We start from the raw sequence: 24983 nt of genomic DNA on the forward strand, positions 1-24983 counted from the left end.
AGCTATGCTTTTAACAGTCTACTGACTAATAGAAATTTTAGGATTAATATATAAGATTCCCCACTCTTATCCAATGACATGCTTATCATTAGTTCTACTTGGGATTTGTTTTCACATTTCTTTTTGACAACTTAGGGCCAAACTTTTAAGCCTGGAGCCACACTGTCCATGAAGAGAAATGCATATGCAATTGCTCTTTTGTCATTACCATAGCTGTGCATGCAAATGTACATTGCAGTTGGTCCAGAAACCTAGTCAGCCAAAGTGCATGTGCAATCCCAGTAATTGAGTCTGAAAATACAGGTACAAGACTGCACACAAAACACTTTTATTTAAAAAAAAAAAAAAAAAAAGTCTGTTCCAATATGAGCCATGGGAGTTGGTATTTTAATGCATCTCTCTATCAGGGCCATATTTTCAGAAGTGCTTTATGGATTTGGGTAAAAAATGGGAATGTTTGTATGCAAACAGCTAGGTGTACCCAATCTCATTAAGCAAATGCCTATTTTCACACCCAAATTTTTTTGTGTGTACTACTGTAGAAGTCCTTTTTGAAATAGTGGACTTAATTTTCCAGTTAGACAAAGTTATTACTACAAGATTTAGGATTTTTGTCCTAAGAGAGACGACTACATAGTTTGCATCTGAACAAGGAACAGTGACATCTGGAGGCAGGTAAGCTGGTGTAGAGTCCAAAACAAATACCCTGAGTCATCCGCATGTTCCACAGTAGTGTCTCCTTTGACTAGACCAGCTTTGCTTTGAGAGGTAAGCTCTCAAGCTGCTCCCCAATTCCCCACAGCCTAATTGGGTAATAGAACAAACAACATACCACTATGGACTCTTAATTAAACAAACACACTCACTGTTATACCAGGCTATACCCTGATCAGTACATTTTTATCCTTCTCTGCCCTCTTTGTAATTACTTCCAGAGGCTCAAGATTTAAAACCAGGTCACTGGTCAACTTGCCCAAAGAGTTGGCTGGTCAAAATATCCTTGGGAAATAGCTGCTCATATTTTTAGATTTGAAGCAGTTAAAGGCTGAGAGTTACCATGTGACGTCCCTTTGTGCATAAATGATCATTTAAGTGTTGTAGGATGCTGGTTCTCAGTCTGTTTCATACTGTCATGCCTCTTGTGAATACCTCCATTCTAGCATGTGTTACGTGTAAAAGTAATACTAGGAGAGCATTAGAGAAGAGATGAATATATCCACTTAATGGGACAGGGACTGCTCCTTAGTGACAGCAACCACATTTCTTTCTCTGCCCTTTCTCCCTTTGTGTGTGTTAGGGACTTACACTAGCATCAAGCTTTCTGTCATTGCCTACAGTCCCCCTGCTCTAACTACTGCAGGTCAGTGGCTGGTTGGCTGCCACCCAGCACATTTCTCACCTTTACAATGTTAGTGGTAGCCCAAGCTTTATGAGCGTGATTGAATGTACACCAAAGCAAAACCAACAAACAGACAATTATTTAATTGTGCCAAAACCCAACAATTTTGAACAAGAGTGAAAGGCATGGAGAGGTCTCCACCATGCAGGTGCCTTCATTGCTTGGCCATCACACATTTTATGGCAGACAGTTTGCTAACAACAGTTGTTGGCTGGAAGGGGGAACCAATTCCTGCCTAGGAGTATGCAGGCAGCGTATTGGGAAAACTGCCTGAGTGGAAGGGATAGTACTCTTAAATTGTACAATCTTCCATCTGGAGACTGTCAGCACATCTCAAACCAGACTGAAAGATGCAGTAAGAAATGTACAGAATTGTCAGCAGGATTGTTCTCCACAGTACATTTCCTCGTCCATGTTTTAAGATCTAAATTGTATTGGTCTGCAGGTTAATAGGAGGCTGTAGCAGGGGTAAGGGAGGGGGTTCTAGTGGGAGTTAAATGCTAGTACATAACTACCTCTGCAATTTTAGACAGTGTTCTCCACAAACTTCTTATTTTTAGGGAGATGGTAGTTCCAAGTGAGGAGTTGACAGAAGCCAGACACTTTACCAGAAAACCACAGCTCTATTTTGCTACTTTATTCAAACAGATGCTAATATACGGCATTGTGAAATAAATAAAAAAGGTACAAACAAAACTTATATTACAAGGTATGTGCCACCAGTATTTATACATAGTAAAAAAATGTATATAGATTAAGACATTATCCACTTCGATTTTTTACAAGCCCTTCCTGAAGTTAGAGAAGCTAAGTTTACATAGTCTTACTCTTAGATTCTATACGATGTTTTACCCAGAAAATGTCTTGTACAGAAATGACAACTTTAGTCTAAGAAGAGCTGAAGGACATAACAAGCACTGAAATTCTTTAATCCATCTTACTGGGACAATTTCACTGGGCTGTTGGCACAAGTTACATTTAATGTCCATTTGCTCCTTCTGAAAGGATGCGTGAAGGTTCAGTGTACTTTGCAGTAAGTAAGTAAAAGAGGGCAGGTGCAGGTACCAAAGCTAATAGTGGTAGATCCTGGCCAAGTGTCTCCAGTTTGGAAATAGAGATGATTCCATAGGCGTGAAGTAACCAGTGGCTAGAAAGAACGACAAGCCTTTTCTTCCTGACAAGAAGATCCTTGAAAGACTTGTAAAAGAAAAAGTGTTGTTAATGTTTCCACACCTACATTGTATCTGACACTTAAGTGAGAGGTTGTGCACAGTGCAGGGGGAGGCAACTATACATAAAGTCTATTGGGCTTGAGAATTATGATTTGACTCTAGTCACTCTCTATGATCTTTCCCTAGTCCTCCTTGGGAGAGGGAGTTGCATCAAGGACTATCAGTTCATGCTAGTTTCCTTGAGCTGGACTCATATGCCAAAAATGAAAAAAAGCTTATTCCCAGAATAAGCACAAGAGTACAGACAAATACACGAGGAAAGGCAAGCTAGCAGTCTCCACTCAAGTCAGTATTCCAGAAGATATTGTAGCATTGGCCAGAGATATCAGATAATGCATTAACAATGAGCAAGTGTTCCTTATCTTAATTCTCAGGCCTCCCTTGAGCCTCTGCTGACAAAATTAAATTTTAAAATCTAGAACAGAAGAGACATTTCTACCTACCTCTACTTCAGAAGCAGACATGTACACAGCCAGGGTAACCAAAGATAACACCAATATAATATATGGGAATGCATAATCTAAAGGCAAACATTGCATGTATTAGGGGGTGGGAAAACACACCAACCACCACATTAAGTACATTTCAGCAGATGATTGAACGAGTAGTTGGTGGAGCGATTTGGTTAATTCCGATAATGAATGAGACTACTGCTATGTATGTAATTGTTCCACTGAATCAGTCCAGCCTACTTTAGACCATGGGTTTGAAATTTAACCATCATGCACTGCAGTATGAATGAGTGATAGACAAGCATGGAAGTTTACTTTTTGACCTTCTAGAGCAGTAATACTTAGATTGTGGCTCTCTAATGTGTCTCCTGCAATTCATGATATTAAAACACGGTGCGGTTTAATTATTAACCAATTAGGAAGCTTTTAGTAGGTTAACAACTTATTTGCTGGGAGAATAATTTATGTCCAAAAACTAAATATTTCCCCTGTCATTCACACGACTGTGGCTCTTTTGGGGAATGTTGATCACTAATTTGACTCCTGAACCACTGAAGTTTGAGCATCACTGGTCTAGAGGTTTCAAAATCCATCTCCTCTGAGGCCCAAAGGATCATATTTCTAATGGCCATACTAGGTCAGATTAATGATCCATCTAGCCCAGTATCCTGCCTTCCGTTCATTCTCTCGAAAGCATCTGGCACTGGGCACCGTCGGAACAGGGCAGTTTATTGAGTGATACATCCCATGTTGTCTAGTCCCAGCTTCTGGCAGTCAGAGGTTTACAGACACTCTGACCATGTTGGCTAACACCCCTCAATGGACCTCTCCTCCCTGAATTTATCTAATTCTTTTTTAAACCTAGTTATAGTTTTGACCTTCACCCCATCCCCGGCAACAAGTTCCACAGGTTGCCTGTGAACTGTGTGAAGAAATGCTTCCTTTTGTTTGTTTTAAACCTGCTGCCTATTAATGTCATTGGGTGACTTCTGGTTCTTGTGTTACGTGAAGGGGTAAAGAATTCCTTATTCACTTTCTCCACAACATTCATGCTTTAATAGACCTCTCTCATACTATTTCTAATTCGTTACTATACATTTTAATACACATCACTGACGTTTAATAGCCCTTTAGCTCCCCCCTCCAAAGCTAAAGCACAAATGTGAATAGAAAAGTGGACAGAAGAGCACCCATAAGAGCTGGAATGGGAGCTTGCATGCTGAGTGATGGCATGGTGACATGCTGCCCCTTCACACAGGAGCCCACACATTGTGCTTATAGCACAAGGCTCGGACTCGAGACGGGCGGGGGGGGGCTAAGACTAGCTAAATTTTCCAGTTTGCTTCCACCCCTTCTAAAACCAGAGGTATTTCTGCTGGAAAAGATACATTAAGTTAATACCACTAAGATGCAGCATTAGCTTCCAGTCCGGACCTGCCCCTTTGAGGGGTAAAAGGCAAGGCACAGAGCCATGTGCCCAGGAAGGAGGGAACAGCACACAAGGCAGCCTCTCCTCATGGATTCCTCGAGGTCTGGAAGCCACAACCCCCCTCTACACATCCCCTTAAAAAGGAGGAATACAGTAAGCAAGTTTGAGGCAGTCCTCAGCTTCCCTGATCTCTTCCCCTGTGGCTGTCTACAAGTTTCACAAGAGCGCTCAATTTGGCTGTAAGTGAATGAGGGTTTGATTTTCAGATACATTGAGTGCATCTGACAACCAGGCTCTGAATTCTTCTATTGGCACAGGCCAGCAGCTTTTAGAATAATTTAGGACAACAATAATTTTCTCTTGAGCTACTGCCAGCGTTTGAGTGTTCTCTAGCCTCCGATTGTCACTGCTTTCCAAATGCATTCCTCAGCATTTGCTAATTCTTGCCTTTTTATAGAAAATATTTCTTTCTAGAAGGCTAAATGTACAGAACTGCAATGACGCTTGGAACAGCATTCCTACTATCTAGGGAGCGAGGCCAATGCGGCTTTGGGGAGGTCTGAAAGTCATCTGTGGTTTTAAACCAGTATGTATGCAGGCAAATAGGTATCTTAGCTAGACGGACAGTACACTTAACACACTGCCATGCTCTGCTAAGGCAGCTCTGAGTTGATTGGCTAAGGAACCCTACTTTTGATTTACAACACCAGCTCCATGATTTGTCAGTGTTTTCCCAAGAAGGGTGTGTGGGTGGAAGGGGAGTGGGGCAGGCTTCTTCATGTAATAGATGGCTATGTGGAGTAATTAATTTTATACTATCACTGGGGGTGGATATTTGAACAATAAAGGCAATTTTGATGAATGTTTCTTTATACATTTAACGCAATAGCCTTACGCATAGCAAAGCAAAAAAGGACATACTTTGTCCACTGAGCAAGATGTTGTTTTTGTTAAGGACATACATTTAACCCCCCCCCCCCCCCACACACACACACTTACAGAGCAGGCCTCCTCCAACTGCTTGAAGTACAGTTAGAATAGGGAAGAAGTAAAGTGCTGCATAAATACTTTTAAATCGATCTGACTTTCCTAACCCACAGGCAATCTTCTTAACCAGAAGAGGTCGGAGCAGCATCATCAACACCAGACAGAAGACATAGTATATAAATACAATGGTGTATCTGTAAAGGAAAAAATTAATATTTACTATTTGCATTGCAGTAGTAACTACAGGCTCTAACAGACCTAGGATGCCTCACGTTAGGCACTAAACACATTCACACACAGAAGAGAGCTTACAATCTATACAGAGGGTGGGAGGGGAAAACAGAGGCACAGAGAGCTCAGCTGACTTGCCATAGGTCACACCACAAGGCAGTGACAGAGGTGGGAGCAAACTGCAGGTTTCCTGACTCTCTCTAGACCACACCGCCTCCCAAAGGCAGTGAAAGCAACATGTTCTGAAAGGTTACCCAAATCTATAGGTGTTCCTTAATTCTCTATCCTGAAGTGTAATGAAGATATCGAAGTTCACTGTTATAGATTCTCTGTACTCCTAAACCCTCATGAACAGTCTCCCTTGCGTGGCTGCTTGTTGTGACACTCATTTATGAGATGTTAAAAGGGACAGGTTGCTACTCTCCATTGTAAGATTACTTGAGTTCTTTGTGAAACTACCTAGGACATATGTAGAATTTCCCCCAAAGAGCCAGCATGCTGCAATGTGCAAAAACGCTGCCAGTAAAACGACAGTCCGAGAGATTGTTGGCTTGCTGGTTTATTATGATTCACTATGCTGGTGCTTTAAAGAAGCGGCACAAAAAAGAAAGCTCAGTGAGTCACAAGACTTCAAAGGGGTTTTGATAGCCCACTGGTCTGGGTTAGATAAGCCCTTTTACATTCTGCACCTTCAAAGAGGAATTTCTAAAGAAGTCACAGTCATTTAAACAGTTGTGAAAAATTAACATTATAAGCAGAAGAAAGGAAAATTGATGCACTCTACCAGCTGAAAGATTGACTTGTGACTGTTCTGATTTTTTTCCCTTCAATTAGTGGCATATGGCTATATTTCAGACTAAGGTTAGATTAAGCTGACCTCCTTGATCTATCCATCATTTCATCTAGAACAGCACTCAGTGTAAAGCTTTTCTATCTCTACCTCTGGCTGAAAGCTATACTAACGTTAGAATTTAAAGTATGCATTTCTACCAATACCTGGCAAAATTATTACTATTCACCCAGAATTAGTATAAGCTGCTGTTAGACAAGCAAATTCACAAATAAACTGAAGTCTAGACTACCACTAGGACCTTCCATTTCTCACACAAGGGCCAATAAAAGAATTAATGAGCACTTACAGCGCTCCATTTTTAAAGTGCCATATAAACACAGCCCCCAATTCAAGACAGCACTTGAGCACATGCTTAACCGTAAGCACTTGAGCACATGCTTAACCGTAAGCATGTGCTCAAGTGCTTCTCTGGATAGGGATGTTCTCCTGAATCCAGGCTACATTAAGTACATTTTGGCAAGTAGATTTCCCTTCTTACAAGAAGTAGTAACTTAGCAGAATACGGCCACATTTCAGGGTTAAATGCACCATAACCCAACATTTTATAAATTCCTGAAATACATATGGTGAAATAGCACTTATAAAAAAATACTCTGACTTTATACTCACAGAGGATAGACAGCTTCATGAGTACAGTGTACAGTTGTAATATAATCAGGACTTGGGTTGTAAAGCATTGTATACCAGTCAGAAAGCATCACTACCTTGCAAGAACGGATATACAGAAAACCTACTGGATCACTCACAAGCAGTGTAACTATTGCTGCAACACTGCATTCGAATAAGGCAGTAAGATGCTGAAACAATGCACTGGAACTGTAGAGGGAGGAAGAAAAAGGTTCGTTAATACCACTTGATTATTGACAGGGGAAAAAAAATATCAAATGCTGAGTGAAGTATAAAGACTCTTTCAATTCTAAACTGTCTATTGTATTTAAATTCACTATGAAAGATAGGCCAAAGCCACAGTTATTACAACATGAAGATTGAAGCAAGCATGATATTGGATATTTTCACTAGGAGGGTGATGAAGCACAGGAATGGGTTACCTAGGGAGGTGATGGAATCCCCTTCCTTAGAGGTTTTTAAGATCAAGCTTGACAAAGCCCTGGCTGGGATGATTTAGTTGGGGATTGGTCCTGCTTTGAGCAGGGGGTTGGACTAGATGACCTCCTGAGGTCCCTTCCAACCCTGATATTCTAGGATTACACTGAAAATAATAATCTCTTATTTATCTGAATCACACTATTTAGTGCACAAGTGCAGTTGTACTTCATCTAAACTTCTGAAACTAACATTCATACCACATTTAGTCTAGCAAAATGCAAGATCAAATATGCAAGGCAGGTGAGAGTTATACAACTTCCTACAACACAGAAAGAATATTTTTTTGTTCAGCAAAACTAAACTATTAAGTATTGCCACATTATAAAGCCCTGTGCCTAATTGACTGGCAAAGTGAGAACTAAGCACCACTCTTGATATCTCCAAGGCATTTATTTCCAAGTTACCCATTCTTTATAAATGGTGGTTTTCATTTTCATAGTGACTTGCTACATATGTTTTTTTAAATAAAAGGGCAAACATTTTAAATCAGATGCATGAAACTCTCACTGGAGCTGAAAGCTCATGTTAAAATGACATATTTTAGTGGGTTGAGAGTTTATAGTATGAAACATTAAGTGTTTAGTATATGGTTTTCACACCACTTTGTACAGGCGTCATTTGTAAAATATTTATACAGCATGAAATTACAAGACACAGCCATGTTCTTTAATAAGTCTGTTATGAAGTGCATTCAAAACCTATCATGCTGACATAACCTTTACTGTAGTATTATCATCTAAGTATCTTCAGCCTGGTCTACACCGAGGGGGAGGGAGGTGTCGATGTAAGATACGCAACTTCAGCTACGGAAATACCGTAGCTGAAGTCGACATATCTTATTCCGACTTACCTCCGGTCCTCACGGCATGGGATCAACGGCCGCGGCTCCCCCGTCGACTCCGCTACCGCCGCTCGCTCCGGTGGAGTTCCGGAGTCTACGGGGAGCGCGTTCGGGGATCAATATATCACACCTTAATGAGACATGATATATCGATCCCCGATAAATCGATCGCTACCCGCCGATACGGCGGGTAGTCTGGACGTACCCTTCCTGTCAGAGGTTATAAAGGTGTAGTAATACTCTTTAGGACAAAAGAGTAATACTCTTTAATCTGCCATAGGTGAGTGTTCCCTCTTACACCAGTGAAGATTCCTTCAATGCATTTAAAACAAGTAGTTGGGTATAGGGCATTTCCTGGGCACTGTGACCATCTGGGAGGAACTGTGCCCCAGTAATTATTGCAGATCTAAGATGAAAATTAATAAATCCATACGCACATGGTGTTCCCAGAAAATTAGCAGCCTGTGTATCTGCCTGCCCAATAGCACGACTCCTTTAGCACAACTCGATTTGCCTTCTCATATGAATGATACACATTTATGGTGAGCCTTTTTGTTTTTAAATTAAATAAAAAGATTACTAACCTCTTTTTCCCTGAATACCATTCAATGAAGAACCAGTGCAAAATCAAAGGAAGCATGGCCATAAAGCCAAGATATAGCCAGTCATAATGCCCTGGAGATCCTGTACACTCCCGACAGATTTTATCCCCATCTGTTCGCTGTCCTCTCGGACAAACCTACAAAAACAGCACCACAAAACTGTATTTACAAGTGCCTGAAAACCCAATAACTGATCGTTTGTTTTGTTGGGAATCTAGTTAAAGGGAGTGCGTGGGCTGACAAATTTACCTAATTAAAGGAGGTTCAATCCTTCAGCCCTCCACTTGCTAAATGTTCCCATCCTCTGAGCAAACTCGTCCCACTCTCATTCCATCCCTTACTCTCACTTTCATCTGGCTTCTTCCCCTCAAAGTACAAACAAGCTTTAGTCTCTCGCATCCTATAAAATCCCACCCATCTTTAACCCCACGTGTCTCATTAACTACTGCCCCATTTCCCTTTCATCTCTAAGCTCGTTGCATGCACTGTTTACCCTCATTGTCTGGAGTTCTCCTCCAATTCCATTTTAGACCCTCTCCAATCTAGCTACCACCCCTTGCACTCCACTGAAATTGCTTTCGCCAAAGTCTCTAATGACCTCTTCCTTAAAGCTCAAAACCAGTACTCATCCTCCTTGACCTGTCAGTCACTTAATCGACTGTGCTCCTCTTGAAATCTTGCCCTTCCCTGGCATCCATGACTCTACTCTCCTGGTTCTCCTCCGACCTTTCTACTGGCTCCTTCAGAGTATCCTCCTCCTCCTCCCTCCAGCTTTGGGAGGGGGGAGGTGGTTCCACAGAGCTCTGTCCTTGGTCCCCTTTTCTTCTCTCTCTTTGCCTTATCTCTGGTAATCTCAACAGCAAACACAAATTCAACTACCATCTCTATACTGATGACTCACAGATCTACCTCTCCACTCTGTCTCCACTCCAGACCGGACTCCTGTCCGAACTAAAATCTCAGCCTGTCTCTGACATCTCCTTGTAGAGGTCTAGCCATCAAGCTCAACATGGCTATAACAGAGCTCTTAATCTTCTCCTCCAAGCTTCCCCAACCTACCTTCTCAATCACTGGAGAAAATGCCACCATCACACCTGGCACTCAAGCCCATAACCTGGATGTCATCTTTGACTCGGACCTCTGTCTAGGTCAATTTTTCCCAAACAGTGGGTCCCAACCCACCAGTGGGTCCCAGGCACCATGCAGGGAGGAGAGTTGAAGAATGAGCCCACACCTCACTCATCTCGCAGTGGTGTCTCCTGTCCCACATCGTCTGGGCCTGTTCCAGGCATTGCAACCTTGTGCATGGGGTTGCAGCACCACTCAGGCTTGAAGGGGCAGCCAAGCCAAACCTGAGTGCCAGTTCAATCCTGTGCACTAGGCTGCAAACACCCAGAGCAGGGACCCAGGCCCAACTCTGCTGGACAGGAGCCACCACTGCAGGGTGAGTGCAGAGTAGGCTCTCTCTCCAACATCCCTCTGTTCCCCACTCTGGGGCCTCCCCTCTGCACCGGTGTTAGGGTTGCAGTGGTGGGGTGGAAAGTGATGCTACAGGTGGTCGGTGCCCCTTCAGCAGGGCAAAGAGGAGGAGAAGGATATTGGCGAATGATTTTTGACTCATTCCCACCATGAATTTGGACCCTGGGTGGGTCACAAAAAAAGACAAAATGCATTTGGTGGGTCGTCTTAGTAAAAAGTTTGGGAACCACCCCTCGAGGTCTTCACAGCTAGGCTGTGCCTCAAGCTTGCTGATTTTTTTCTATATAACATCTCTAAGACGTGGCCCTTTCCATCCATTCAAGATTAGAACGCTGGTCCCCGTCATCTCGTGTCTTGATTCCTGCAACATCTTTTTTTCTTGTCTTGACACAAAGTCTTATACCCATTCAGAACCCTGCTGCTGCCACTAAGATTATTGCCCAAGCATGTCATCTGACTATGTCATCCCTCTCTTTGCATCTCTTCCTTGGTTCCCCCTTCTCTATCACATCAAACATAATCTACTTGCTGTTTCAAGGCCCTTCACAGCCTATCCCCAGCTCTTATTCGCTATTGAGATGTCAGCTCCCTCCTCTGATGGTCCTAAGGTGCCAGGCTCCATCATCAACTTGGTAAATCTTCAAACAAACATCTACGTGCTTCCTCCCATGCTGCCCCTTATGCTTAGGAGCTCCCTCTAAACATCTTCCTTCAAATCCTTCCTTAAAACTCTCCTTTACTGGGATACCTATAAAAAACTTGACAAAAAAGTCAGGCCACTTCGTGTGCTAAGACCGTTGATTAGCATGCTGATCAATGCTGCCTCCGTTTCCTTGCACTCCCGTCTGTTTGTATCTATCTGTTGTCGCTTGTCTTATACTTAAGGCTACGATTTAGTCACAGATTCTGTGACTTTACCAGACCTCCGTGACTGCTAGGGCTTGAGGAGGAGGCAGGACTGTGCGCCCCTGCCCTGCAACTGGGGCTGGCTGGAACCAGGACCCCACAGCCCCAACCCCGCGGCTTCTGCCAGGGCCATGTGCCCTAGCCCCATGGCATCCCAGGCTCGACGGAGGCTACAGATGGGGCTGCGTGCCCCAGCCCTGCAGCATCCCAGGCTTGGCAGGGGCTGCAGCCAGGCCCATGCACCCCAGCCCTGCGGCATCCCGGGCTCAACGGAGGCTGCGGTGGGGGCTGCAGTCGGGGCCACACTTGGCTGTCCTGCAGCTGCAGCCAGCTCTGGAGTGGGAGCTGTGTGCCCCCCATGGCTATGTCCCCCGTTGCGGCTCCTGGAGCAGGGGCTGTGCTCCCTGCCATGGCGGGGGACTCGGCCTGTCAGTCCTCCCACCATGAGACTCCATTCCTCCCCCCTACCTAGCCCTGCCCCCTGGTTACTTTTAGTAAAGTAACCGATAGGTCACTGGCGATAAAAAATTTCACGGAGCCCGTGACCTGTTTGTGACATTTACAAAAAATAACCGTGATAAAATCTTAGCCTTACTTATACTTAGATGGTAAGCTCTTTGAGGCAGTAACTGTCTTTTTGGTCTGGTTTGTACAGCACCTAGCACAATGGGTCCTGGGCCATGACTAAGACTCCTACGCACTACAGAAATATAATCATCACTATCTAATGCAGACTGAATTGAACATGATCTTCATGCTCCAGATTCCAGCCTCATACAACTTAGAGCATCAGCATCAGACTTGGAAATTCCCAACCAGGGACTGCCAGAGCACAATGCGCCCCAGCTTCCCTCCCTCGGCACCCTCCAATCTCAAGGGAAATAAGGAAGGCATGGGAAAGGCATACTACCTGATATGCCACCTTGGAATTCCCCTATCATAGGACTCCCCTACAGGTGGTTTAGACAATTTATGCCTCCTTTGCATGTGATACAGAAGACAACACATCACAAGCCAAGATCAAGCCCTAGATCACTTTCATAAACTCAAGAGTCTGTCGGAATTCGACACTTACCCCACAGTCGCCATAGATTTCCGTTGACGCATTTATATATTGTACCGTTCTCCCACAATACAATCCAAGGCAGGCTGGTTGGATATCTACAGCTTTTAAAAATACAAGAGTTGCAACACTGTAGTACATCACGTTACTGGAGATGCAACAACAAAGCAAATGAAACAGTTTGTTGCACTGTACTTAAGAAATGGAGTTCTAGGCTCAAACTAATCTCTTTGGTCCCGATCCTGCAAGGAGAACCACACACCTGGACTCCGTGACCAAAGCCAAACCCTGACTTAGGGGGGGTTCTGCATAGATGTCCACATTTGTGGTCCTCTGGGCAGGAGCGGGGCCCTTTGGCTGCTTCTCTCACACAGGGAACGTGTTGCAGAGCGGGGTGTAGCAGAGGGTGCTGGACTGGGAGTCAGCAACAGCAACCTGGGCATCCCCCCTCCAGCTCCGAGACATCCCCCCCCCCAGCCTTCCCCCCTCCAGCTCCGAGACATCCCCCCCCCCCCCCCCACACACACACACACACACACACACAGCCTTCCCCCCTCCAGCTCCGAGGCAAACCCCCTCCCCACTCCCTTCTCCCTCAGCTCCAGGGACAGGCTGCCTTGACCGCGGGACAGTGACCCCCGCCCCCACGGGGCCTGCCCGGAGAGGAACGGGGCGGAACAGACCCTCCCAACGCGGGCGAGGGGCCCCGTGACGGTGACCCCGGGGGCTGCGCTCACTCATCTTCCCGCCGCAGGGCCAAGCCCCCCAGGACCGTTCCCCTTGCGCAGCAGCAATAACCGCTTCCGGGTTCCCGGGGCGGGGAGAAGCGAGACCCGACCCCGCCCGTGTGCGTCACTTCCCTCCTCCGTCTCCCCAATGTGGCAACAGCTGGCTGACTCCGCCCCTATTGGGGCGGGGTTTCACATCCCCCATCCCGCTTGTGGGTGCGGCCAGGATAGCCCCGCCTACCTGAAGGCGGAGCCCCTTGCGGCCTCTCGCCCGGTTGCGCGGGGTTTCCCCGGCGCTCCCCAATGGGGGCCCGCTTTGTGGCACACCCCCCCTTATGGGCGTGGTCACCGCGCAAGCCCCATCCCTGTGGTTGATGACGTCACGATGACGTTGCTCATTTGGGCGTGGCCAGCCTCGACCCGATAAGCTGCATTGTTTCTGCCCCCGCGTGGGCGTGGCCGCCTCGCTGTGCTGGGGCGGCGCGAGCTAAGATGGCGGCGCCCAGCTGGCTGCCGCCCGGCGCGCGGCCGGTGGTGCGCGTGGTGGACATGCACACGGGCGGGGAGCCGCTGCGCATCGTGCCGGGCGGGCTGGAGCCGGGCCCCGCGGGCCCCACGCTGCTGGCCCGGCGGCGCCACATGGGCGCGGAGCTGGACCACGTGCGGCGACTGCTGGTGCACGAGCCGCGCGGGCACCGCGACATGTACGCGGCGGTGCTGGTGCCCAGCGAGCTGCCGGCCGCCCAGCTGGGCGCGCTCTTCCTGCACGGCCAGGGCTACAGCACCATGTGCGGCCACGCCGTGCTGGCGCTGGGCCGCTTCGCCCTGGACGGCGGCCTGGTGCCGGCGCCGAGCCGCCCCGAGACCGCGGTCACCATCCACTGCCCCTGCGGGCCCGTCACCGCCTTCGTGCCCTGGGACGGGCAGCGCAGCGGCAGCCGCGTCCGCTTCCACAGCGTGCCCGCCTTCGCCGCCGCCGCAGGTACCGGCCGGCGCCCGCCTGCCTGGGAGCCCAGACACTGCCGGGGGGAGACCCCAGTGCCTGTCTCGGGGGGTGGGGCGCCCCTCTCTGTGTGATCCCCGCCTGTGTGGCACCCCTGAGAGCCTGGCCCCCGTCTGTGAGCCCCCCAATAATGGTGGGGGGCCCTTGTCCGTGTGATCCCCGAGCCCCCTTCTGTGGGACCCCCATTCCCTGGAGCCGTGGGAAAGGGTGCCCCTGTTCTCCCCTCCCCCCAGACTGTACGGCCCCCACGGGTGAAAATGATCAATGATCAATCACACTATGCATGACTAACACCACTAAACCTGCTCTCGCTTTCCCCACCTCTGCCCTGGGCTGTGGCTGTGAATTTGTGAGGTAGCTCCACACCTGGGTCAGTGAGGGATGTGGCACCCACGTGCCCTCACCTAGTTCCTTTCCACACACTGCAGAGGGGTGCAGGAACAATTGGTATAGTGGGGCTGCTGAGAGCCATTGAACCAAATTGTCAACCCTGTATATGATGGAAACTATTTCAAACTGGGGGTGCTGCTGCATCCTTAGTTCCAGCACCTACGGGGGCGTGTTATGGGTGCTTTGGTTCTGATGCAGCCAGCTTCAAGAATGTGCACTGGCCCCTTGACTGTGGAAGCAGGTGTCAGTGTCAAAGGGCGTGGCACGGCTCTGGCAGCCAACAGACTTTCTGCAGAAAGGATCGTAGTTTCTGCCCTGCATGTTGCTGCCCCTGAGACCATATTGGGCTGGCAGCCTCCAATCCTGCAAAACACAGTGCATCCTTATTTGTGGGAATCAGATTGGGTAGTTTAAGACCGTGTAAACATCAATAGTTTGAAGGAGGAAGCTTGTCCAAGATTGCAGTCTCTCGAACTGCAGGGTAGTTAAGGAGATAGCACTTACTGAGATCACTCCAGAAAACAGAGGAATGATTTGTGTTTAACTTTGTACACACCACTCATTAAGGGTGGGAAGGGGACAGACAGGTGAATGTTTTGGTGGGGAGAGGGGTTTTTTAATGAAGTCTGTACCTACTTTTGACTCCACAGAAGAACAGACCTAACTATGGATCTGCCTGATGTTGAAATTGGTGACCAGGTCGAGAGGATGAAGAACTCTGCTTTGTAGGGCTCTCTGCAGATGGGCTACCTAATGTTTCTGAGAACCTTTATTAAGTAACAAAAGAGCAGAACTTCGGATAGGTTAGAGACTTCACAATACCTGCAATATTTTAGGATGATACGCTATTCCAAATTTGTGTCTTCGCTATTACATAACCATATTCAGCTTCTGTAAGTACATTAGGAGTCACCCACACTCTTCAATCTGATGGTCTCCTGCATTTTGCTTTTTCATTTTGCTACTGCATTAATTCCTTTAGCTGTTTTGCTTTCTGCCCTCCAGCATCCTTTCCTTTCCAAGACTCCTTGTACCCATTTTATATCTGCATCTAATAATCTAGTCTACTCACTGTCATTTGGGTTTTTTTTGTTCGGATATTTTAATTTTTCTAATGATTGAAACTCATGACATGATTTCTAGCATTGTGTTCCTTGACTTTCCTGTAGAGTTCTGTGCCATTCTCTTGCTTTAGCACCTAGCTTTACATCTCACTTGAAAGTAAATCTGACACTGTAATTAAGTTGACTTACACTACTGTGTTTATTAGAATCCTGCTGAATTGATTGAATCTGATTGCATTAATTTGCATTAATAAGCATGAGACCGATTGTTTTTAAAAAAATCTAATACTTCTAGTTTGGAAAGTACAGTCTGTAAAGTTGAACAAATTCAGCGCAGCAAGGACAAATTGTTCCCTGATTTAGAACCCAATCTGACCCATGGATTTTAACAGGAGAGTTTTTCCGTTGACTTTAATGGAAGTTGGATCAGGCTCTTATAAGACTTAGCACTTACCTCTCTTTATCCTTTGATGTCAAAGTGCTACACAAAATTATCCTTGTTACTATGCTAACAGTTGCATTAAAATCAGCAACATTGCACTGGGGTGTGAATTAGGACAGAATTTGGTTTCCCATGTTGGGGAGGGCGGGGGAGATAATGTTACCAATATATGTTCATGCACATTCTGTTTGCTTTTCCCCCTCTCCTGTTCTGTTTAGATGTGACAGTTGATGTTCCTGGCCATGGGAAGGTGGTGGTCGATATTGGATATGGTGGTGCTTTCTATGCCTTTCTCAGTGCTGAGAGATTGGGATTAGATGTTTGTTCTTCAAAGACTCAGGATCTTGTAGATGCAGCAAGTGCAGTAACAGAAGCAGTAAAGAGACAGGTATAGCAGGATGCCAACAGACCCCCAAATAGTTTTCTAACAAAGTAGTAGTAGTGCAGGGTTTTTCTTACAGAGGAGACTATTCATGACGTTGTTGGAATGCTATACCTGGAATGTAAAACAAAGAGTAAATATCATAATAGACTTTCTCAGGTGTTTGTGGGTGTGACCGTTCTTGCCCTGGTTCTGTAGTTTTACAGTTTAGTTAGGGCTTGTACACACTTGCGCTTACTTCAGAATAATTTAAGTCGCTCGGGGGTATGGAAAAGCCGCTGACACAGCTGCCGCTGCTGGGGAAGGTGGAGTAATTATGCCAATGGGAGAGCTGTCTCCTGCTGGCATAGAGTATCTTCACTAGCAGCTACAGTGGCACAGTTGCATCAGTACAGCTGCCCTGCTGTAGCCATTCTAGGTAGACCAGCCCTAATCCAAATTCAGAGCCACAGCTGAGGACTCTGGAGTTGCTGTTGCCAGTCTACTATACTATACTGCCTTCTGAATGATCTTACTCAAAAGTGTAATATTCGCATATTTTTAGTTTGAATTTTGTATTTGTGTATTCTTAATTGCTTCAGAAGCGCCCATATCTAGCATCAGAATGTCTACTGTAGACTGTTTAAATGTCTGTCGTGTTTATGCATGTCCCACCTCCCACTCACCGCACACGTCCCTGTACAGCCCCAGGCAACAACAGCACACTGATGGTTTGTAGTCAAGCAAATATTAGACCTGAAAAGTGAAGTCTTGAAGAAATAGCTGAAGGTTTGAGTTGCGCACAGGAAATTCCACAGTTCCTCAATGTCTGTAGTCTTAAGTGAACACAAAATAAAGAAACAGAGGTCCTGTGGCACCTTTAAGACTAACAGAAGTATTGGGAGCATAAGCTTTCGTGGGTAAGAACCTCACTTCTCGTGAGGTTCTTACCCACGAAAGCTTATGCTCCCAATACTTCTGTTAGTCTTAAAGGTGCCACAGGACCCTCTGTTGCTTTTTACAGATTCAGACTAACACGGCTACCCCTCTGATACAAAATAAAGAAGTTGCTGTCCTCACTAATGAGCATCAGTTTGTTACCTGGGGGGTAGAAATAAATGTGCCCAAGAATAGTTAGGATGATACATTTATACTTGTGTGTGCCCAGCTCTGTCATTGTGTAAAAATCTTACTGCAATTTAATTGAAAATATTTGATTGTTGGAGACGTCTGTATATCCATTCTGTGTGTTGTTCCTAGTTCAAACTTCATCACCCTGACAACGAAGAGCTTGCTTTCCTCTATGGTACTATATTAACAGATGGAAAAGATGCATTTAGTGATGAACCAACAACCAACATCTGTGTGTTTGCAGATGCACAGGTATGAAAACATGCTACTTTAAGAGATACAAGATGAGTAAAGCCTGGTCTGTGTGTCTATTAAGAATGAGTTAAATTGAGCTGCTGCTTCTCTCACTGTCCTGCAATGGCATTGTCTTTGAAGTGTCGTCCTTAACCATAAACTATTTCAGTATAGAATGAAAGCAGGTAAATACTTCTGCAAACATGAGAGAGGCTTTCACTAAGGATTAAACATGAGTTTAGTAGGGAGGACTCTCCCAGCTGTCACATGGGAATGATCCAGCGCAGTGCTTCTCAAAATCGGGCCACCACTTGTTCAGGGAAAGCCCCTGCCGGGCTGGACCGGTGGGTTTACTTGCCGCGTCCGCAGGTTCGGCCGATCGCAGCTCCCACTGGCCGCGGTTCGCCACTCCAGGCCAATGGGGACTGCAGGAAGGGCGCGCATGCCAGGGGCTTTCCCTGAACAAGCGGCGGCCTGACTTTGAGAAGCACTGATCCAGAGAATACCAGTGGAGAGAATTTAGTTGTTCTAGATTCTGTTAGTGATTATCTGCAAGTGTTACAGACCTGAAAGTAATATGAAGTTTTAATACTTGAGTAGCAATTATAAATATTGTCAAACTAGGATCCCTCACTCCTAGTAGTTTGCCAAACAGAATCAGTCTGAAAGTGCCAGAACCCATTTAGTTTCTTTTGTGCTTCTCTCACCCTGCCTATTTGCAGAACCCCAGAGCTAGGCAGTGCTAATGTCTGTAATGATATGGACTGTAATATTGGGGGGAGTGTCTCATGTTTTTATAGTAAAAGATAAAAATAAGCTAAGGAACGTTTTATTTTTTTAAATTAGGTCGACAGAAGTCCTACGGGCTCAGGTGTAACTGCGCGCGTTGCCTTACAATACCATAAGGGACTCATCCAGCTGAATCAGACCAGAACCTTTAGAAGCAGCTCAACTGGTTCCTTGTTCACTGGAAAAGCCGTGAAGGCAAGCAGCAAACCTCTTCTTTTCTGTGTATTTTTAAGGTGTTTTTTGTGAATTTTGTGCTCATGCCAGCGAGGAACTACGAGCACAGGCTTAAACCAGGCGTAGTGCAACTATCTACAGACAGTTCTGCCACTGTAGTCTCTTCTGATCTGTAGCATCCCTATCGTTTCAGTCCTGGGCCTGTTTTGAGCAGAGATTACAAGTCTTGACAAATTTTGTGTAGGAGAGCAGTGTGTTCTGGATCATCTTTCCATTGTGATCATAGGCTGTACAGAAAGGAATAAACAGTATGGTGATGAAATTCACGGATGATAAAGAATTGGAAAGAGCTGCGGATGGATGAATAATTCAGAGACCTAAACTAGTTAGGAACATAGACAGAAAATAATACAGATGAGGGGCGGGAAATAATCCAAAACAGACATGAAGTGTGACAAACCAAAGAAGTGGTACTGCCGAAAGAGATTTGGGGGGGGTCACAGCCAACACCAGATCAGAGATTAGCTTGAAGTGAAAATCAGGAAAAAAAGAACAGTGCAGTTTTGCACTGTATATACAAAGGCTTCTCATCAGAGGAGGGCAATAGTTGTATGGCTTTAATATGGTTACAGCTGGAAGATTTCCAAATTGGAAGGAGTTGAGTGAAGAGCACCAGCAGTGTGGGCTGGTGGGACTGATTTGCAAAGAAGATTGGGTTCAGCTGAGTGACAGTTAAAGAGAGACATAAGAGGCTGCCTACGTTGGAAGGAGGCAAATGGGATGAACTTGGGATGGGAAAGCTCGTGAATATCAGAAACCTTTTCCCAACAGCTTTTGGACTAGGAAAAGGAAGAAGCCATATGTCTGGGGCAGACCTGCCAAAGGTAACTGCTGTTCCATTTAAAGTGCAAAACTATTGATTAACAAAACCAGTAAGCAAACCCCAGGGTCTTAGGCCATGTCTACACTACTACCTATGTCAGTAAAACTTATGTCGTTCAGGGGGCTGAAAAAAACACACACCTGAGCAACATAAGTTTTGCCAGCATAAGTGGTGGTGTGCCCAGCGCTGTGTCGGTGGGAGAGCTTCTCCTACCGCCACTTGTTGGGGTGGTTTAATTATGTCGACGGGAACGCTCTCTCCTGTCGTCATAGAGCGGCTACCCGAGAGATCTCACAGCAACGCAGCTGCATGGGTGCCGCTGTGAGGTCTCTGGTGTAGACACAGCCTTAAACTGTGATTTCTGTTCCTGCATCAATAGTGGAGCCTTTCCTTCACTTGCCTTGACTTCCTGGAGCTCCCAGCAGAAGTCATCATAGGCTACTAGTTCAAGTCTTTTATACAGCAGCTATACCCTTCTTGCCTGTTAGCTGATGGCTCAGTCCAAGCTAGGTTGGCCTGTGCCAAATAGAAGCCATTATCAAGGTGGGGCTCAGTAAGGCCTGGTCTACTCTTAAAAGATAGGTTGATCTAGCTAGTCAGTCAGAGGTGTGAAAAAACACACTCCTGACTGATGTAGCTTTGCTGACCTCTGATCCAGTGTAGGTGGGTTATATCTGCGAGTGACTCTGTAAGTAAACAAAAGCCCTCTGACTGTAACTGAGGTTGGTCAGAGCTGAGGGACACCCAGAGAAGCAATGGACATTGGTGACACAATTTTATTGTACTTAGCTACCTACAGTAACTCCTCGCTTAACGTTGTAGTTATGTTCCTGAAAAATTCAACTTTAAGCAAAATGATGTTAAGTGAATCCAATTTCCTCATAAGAATTGATGTAAATAATGGGGGGTGGGGTTAAGTCTTTTGGTGAATTTTTTTTCGCCAAAAGACTATATATCCCCACACACACACACTATAAGTTGTAAACAAACAATTTAATACTGTACACAGCAATGATGATTGTGAAGATTGGTTGAGGTGGTGGAGTCAGAGGGTGGAAGAGGATGGGTTATTTCCCAGGGGAATGCCTTACTGCTAAACGATGAACTAGCACTTGGCTGAGACCTTGAGGCTCAACACATTGCTGTTAATGTAGCCTCACACTCTACAAGGCAGCACGAATGGAGGGAGGGGAGACAGCATGGCAGAGAATGACAGAGAGGCACACTGTGTGTGTGTGTGTGTGTGTGTGTGTGTGTGTGTGTGATGCGCATTGCCCCTTTTAAGTATGCTGACCCCACTCTACGTTGCCTTTTTAAGTAGATCAGCAAATTGAGACAGCAGCTGCTGCCAGCAAGCTCCCTGGTCCTGAGCCCTGTTGAGTCTCTTCTTCCCCCCCCCCCCCCCCCCCCGTTCTATGGAAGTGGGGGGGACGGGGACATCCTGACATTAGCTCCCCTCTTCTTCCCTTCTCCCCCCCCCCCCCCTCCTCCAGCACAGCAAACAGGAGGCTCCCTGGAGCAGCTCCAAGGCAGAGGGCAGGAGCAGCATACGGCAGTGTGGGGAAGGACAGCTGAACTGCCCGGCAATTGATAGCCTACTGGGCAGCTGCGCACAGGGAACTTAGGGGAGCTGATGTGGGGCTACCGGTCCACCCTGGTTCCAAGCCCTCACCAGCTAGCTCCAACGGGCTGCTCTTCCTGCAAGCAGTGAACAAAGCAGGCAGCTGCCAAACAGCGTTAGAAGGGAGCATTGCACAACTTTAAACGAGCATGTTCTCTAATTGATCAGCAACAAAACAACGTTAACCAGGACGAGGACGTTAAGTGAGGAGTTACTGAACTATGTAGTAATACTCTTTTGTAAACAGGGAAGAACCCTTTAAATGCCAATTCAATTTAAATCTAAACCTTTTCTCTTCTCAGGAAGCAAAGTGTGGCGACTATAACGCTGTTGTAGTAGAAGTCTCAGGAGAAGCCTTTTACACTGGAACAGCAACCTTTGTTGTTGAAGAGGAGGACCCACTGAAATATGGATTTTCTCTAAAGTGACCTTTGCCATCATTCAATTGCCAGCTTTTAAATAGGAACCAATATCAAAAAGATGATCTTTGTAAGCTGTAGGGGGGAAATATAAATACATCATATTTACTTAACTCATATTTTCCTAATAGATGCTGTATCTATGGATGGTTAAAAACAGTCATTTAAATATCCTAGAGCAGAGCTGAAAAAACCTTTCCTGATATCATGATTACTTGTATTACAAATAAAGATCACAGGCCACATTATTCTGTAGTGATTAGCATGTATTCTACAAGTCCGGGTCTGTTTGAAACTGCATTTACAATTCTATTTCAAATGCTAGATAGTAAACAAAGCTAAGCTTGAAGGGGCAATTTCAAATGTAAGGGCCTCTTATAAAGACATTATGTACTTTAAACTCTGCGTCAGTGCAAGAATTCTATTAAAATGCAGTATTCTGACCTCACATTTTTCTTGTTTTAATTCTTGTAACTTGGCCTCAGTCACTGATCTTAAGTGTTTTGTCATTGTTTTGGTTCATCTGCCCTGACTTGGTCATCTCACTTTAACTACCATAACCTGTCTGGCCACCATGCTTCCTGGTTCAGATCTCTTAAAAAATACTAGAGCTGAAGTTATCTTTCCTGCTCTACAAACATTACCCGTCAGTGGGTACTTCCACTGACATCCTGTCTCGGGTCACTTCGTATTCAGGCTCCTTGTCATGACCAACAAGGGCCTACCATGTCTCTGCCTGCTATTCATCTGTCTCCTTTCCGCATTCTTGACATTGTGCCTTTTGATATGCTGCTCTCTGCACCTGGAGTAGGCAGGGTCATACTTTGCAAATACTTTTGTCCTTCCAATCCTTTAGCCTCCATTTCTTCAAATATAATCCCTCCTTACTTCTCAATAATCCCCACACTATCTCCAGATAGGTAGTCCAGTGCCCTCTTTGTTTCAGATCACAAATTAGTTGGGGCAAGGAATGTGTCTATATGGACTAAAATCCTAATCCCAAAGAAGTCAACAGTAAAAATCTGACTTTAATAGCACCAAGATTGGGCCCTGTGTTTGTAAAGTGCTGTGTGTGTTTGTAGCACTACATAAATCAATATGCAATCCACTGTTGTGGTTGGATGTAATGTACTAAATAGTAAATAATGCCTTTCACTTGTATAGCTAGACGGTTCATAGCCTACTGCAAGCTAAATCTAAATTGTGAGCCCGGATTCTGCAGACTGGAAAAATTTTTGGCAGCTTGACTTAAAAATGCTAGTAAATATGATGAGTTGGTACAATCAGTACCCTAGTGCCTGATGAACTCATTTTATACTGTCCCATAAATTCAGATTTTTATATTGACAATGCATATCTGCACTGTAGAAGTTGGCTGGGGAAGCTGGTGGCTTTTGCAGCTAGTTGAGACACAAAACAGTTTGGCGCCTAGGAAAGTAGTTTGGAGTCATGGAATAAGTACTTTAACGAGAAGTTTCTGTTGAAACTGTTACCTATAGATTTCAGCATCAGTTAAACTGTTTCATAAGTGATTATAGGAGGTGTAACACCCACTGAGATAACTGAAGTCGTTCACCCTCCGAGTTTTTCTTTCAGGATGCCTGCGGATTCAGAAAAGCAACACTACATCATTTTGCTTTCACATGTTTTCAATGTTGTCTTCAAAACTGCAAGGACTGGATATGCTTCACATCCATTTCATCTTGCCTTTTAAAACCACAAAAGTGTTATGAACCTCAGTTTTCATAACACCTCTTTAAGGTCTGCTAAGTCATTCAATGCATGCAGGATTGTTTAAATTAGCATCTGTGGGGGGATTATATATTTTAATTGCTGCTATGTGATATATGTGGTGTGTATATATACATACAATGAAAAAATACTAAGAGCATGAGGCTTTGTCTACGTGGGAAATTATTTCAGTATAACATAAGGTGTGAATTTAAACTGCTACAGTTATACAAGTATTGCCCCCTGTGGATGCTCTTATTCTGGTTTAAGAGGGACCTTTTTTGTGGTTTAGCTTATCGCTTAGGAAGGAGTTTAAGCTATACTGAAAAAAGCACTCTACACAACAATCAGCATCCACCTAAATTATACTGGTGTAACATAAAATTTCCCCATGTCGACAAGCCCTTAGTAACAAATGAGATTACCCCAGAGTTGAGGGAACTAAAATCATTAGCATGTCGGCAAATTCAGGGAATGAGGATATGCGATGGTCTCCATTGTGCCCAGCTGGAGCCTTGTTTCCATTATGCCTTTACTGACAAAAGTAAGATCTTAGGTCCTAGAATTAGCCCAAGGGGCAGCGTATGCAGCAAAACACTTGCTTCTAACCCTCTGCTGTGGTCTCAGGTTCTCAGATCCTAAGGGTCCTGAAACGGCTTTAGTTCATGCTACTTATTATGTCTGAAATGTACATTGATTTTTAGAGGTGCAGGACAAGGATGCATGTTCAGTTAAGTACATGGACACCTATATGAAATTTACCAGTTAATAATGGCTTGGTATGGGACTGTCAAGGCTCATTTCCCCACTATGGCACTTTTAGTGCAGAAGGTGGGGTCCGCAAGGATTCTAAAAATTAATACTGGCCACTCCAGGCTGATATTAAACTTCCAAGATTACAGCTTTTCTCTGACCTTGGATGGGTAGATGCTGCCACCACCCAAGTACAACCCTCTCCTTCCCCCCTTTGAGAACCCAGGAAGGCAGGGGTACCCTCAAGCCCTTTCACACACACACCCCCTCTGGGGAAAAGCTCAGAAAGAAAACAAAGGAAATCAGGTGTTGCCACCCGCTAATTAAACAATATATGCACAAACCTCTTAGGACACACAAAACCCAATCCTGTTCTTAAGGTAAATTTTATTAAAAACAACAAGAAAGAAAATACATCTGGAACCTAGGCTTTTTGCTAGGTCTTAAAAGAAACAATTACAAAAATGAAGCATCAAGCTAGCTCTCTTGAGGTTCGGCTTAAAGGTTACATGCAAAACAAAAGCATTTGGGGGTTAGCATAGAGTAGTCCACAAGCCTATAAGCAATAAAAGGAATAACCCTAATTGCATCTTCCTAGACATTCCTGATCTACTTACATATCTGGGGTTCACGAGTAGTTCAAGGTCTGATTTGATGATTTTTCATACCAGGTTTAAAG

At 45.2% G+C, this 24983-nt stretch overlaps 3 protein-coding genes across 5 annotated transcripts in view; 2 read left to right on the forward strand and 1 right to left on the reverse strand.

Moving 5' to 3' along the window:
* LOC128836944 (coiled-coil domain-containing protein 175-like) overlaps positions 1-2045 on the forward strand; it is a 53068-nt gene extending 51023 nt beyond the window's left edge. The window contains exon 21 of the mRNA XM_054027675.1: positions 1960-2045. The gene's annotated coding sequence lies outside the window, so the exon portion shown is untranslated. The remainder of the gene's footprint in view (positions 1-1959) is intronic.
* Positions 2022-13393, reverse strand: JKAMP (JNK1/MAPK8 associated membrane protein). 3 transcript variants are annotated; one of them, XM_054027672.1, is made up of 7 exons: positions 13319-13393; positions 12594-12685; positions 9116-9270; positions 7193-7399; positions 5512-5693; positions 3075-3151; positions 2022-2596 (listed from the first exon to the last, which is right to left on the reverse strand). In XM_054027672.1, exons 1-7 carry the CDS (start codon positions 13320-13322, stop codon positions 2378-2380), a joined length of 936 nt encoding a protein of 311 aa, XP_053883647.1. In that variant the 5' UTR covers positions 13323-13393; the 3' UTR covers positions 2022-2377. The 3 variants fall into 3 exon arrangements, with proteins under 3 accessions (XP_053883647.1, XP_053883648.1, XP_053883646.1); XM_054027673.1 differs by having other exon boundaries at positions 12594-12679; positions 13319-13389; XM_054027671.1 differs by lacking the exon at positions 13319-13393 and having other exon boundaries at positions 12594-13027.
* Positions 13394-13758: 365 nt separating this feature from the next.
* On the forward strand, positions 13759-22268 carry L3HYPDH (trans-L-3-hydroxyproline dehydratase). The gene is made up of 5 exons (XM_054028321.1): positions 13759-14291; positions 16427-16596; positions 17830-17952; positions 18781-18918; positions 21704-22268. Exons 1-5 carry the CDS (start codon positions 13802-13804, stop codon positions 21827-21829), a joined length of 1047 nt encoding a protein of 348 aa, XP_053884296.1. The 5' UTR covers positions 13759-13801; the 3' UTR covers positions 21830-22268.
* The last annotated feature ends 2715 nt before the right edge of the window (positions 22269-24983 follow it).

Source organism: Malaclemys terrapin, chromosome 4 (assembly GCF_027887155.1).
Source record: "Malaclemys terrapin pileata isolate rMalTer1 chromosome 4, rMalTer1.hap1, whole genome shotgun sequence".
Taxonomy (NCBI): Eukaryota; Metazoa; Chordata; order Testudines; family Emydidae; genus Malaclemys; species Malaclemys terrapin.

Bases quoted from the DNA above. Each gene is read 5' to 3' on its own strand.
- JKAMP (XM_054027671.1), bottom strand. From the start codon at position 12,722: ATGTACTACAGTGTTGCAACTCTTGTATTTTTAAAAGCTGTAGATATC. The intron at 3,152-5,511 runs GTAAGTGTGTGT...GTTTGCCTTTAG, and splicing joins AGTTGGAGGAGGCCTGCTCT to ATTATGCATTCCCATATATT. The intron at 2,597-3,074 runs GTAGGTAGAAAT...TTCTTTTACAAG, and splicing joins TGTCTGCTTCTGAAGTAGAG to TCTTTCAAGGATCTTCTTGT.
- L3HYPDH (XM_054028321.1), top strand. From the start codon at position 13,802: ATGGCGGCGCCCAGCTGGCTGCCGCCCGGCGCGCGGCCGGTGGTGCGC. The intron at 17,953-18,780 runs GTATGAAAACAT...TTTTTAAATTAG, and splicing joins GTGTGTTTGCAGATGCACAG to GTCGACAGAAGTCCTACGGG. The intron at 18,919-21,703 runs GCAAGCAGCAAA...TTCTCTTCTCAG, and splicing joins TCACTGGAAAAGCCGTGAAG to GAAGCAAAGTGTGGCGACTA.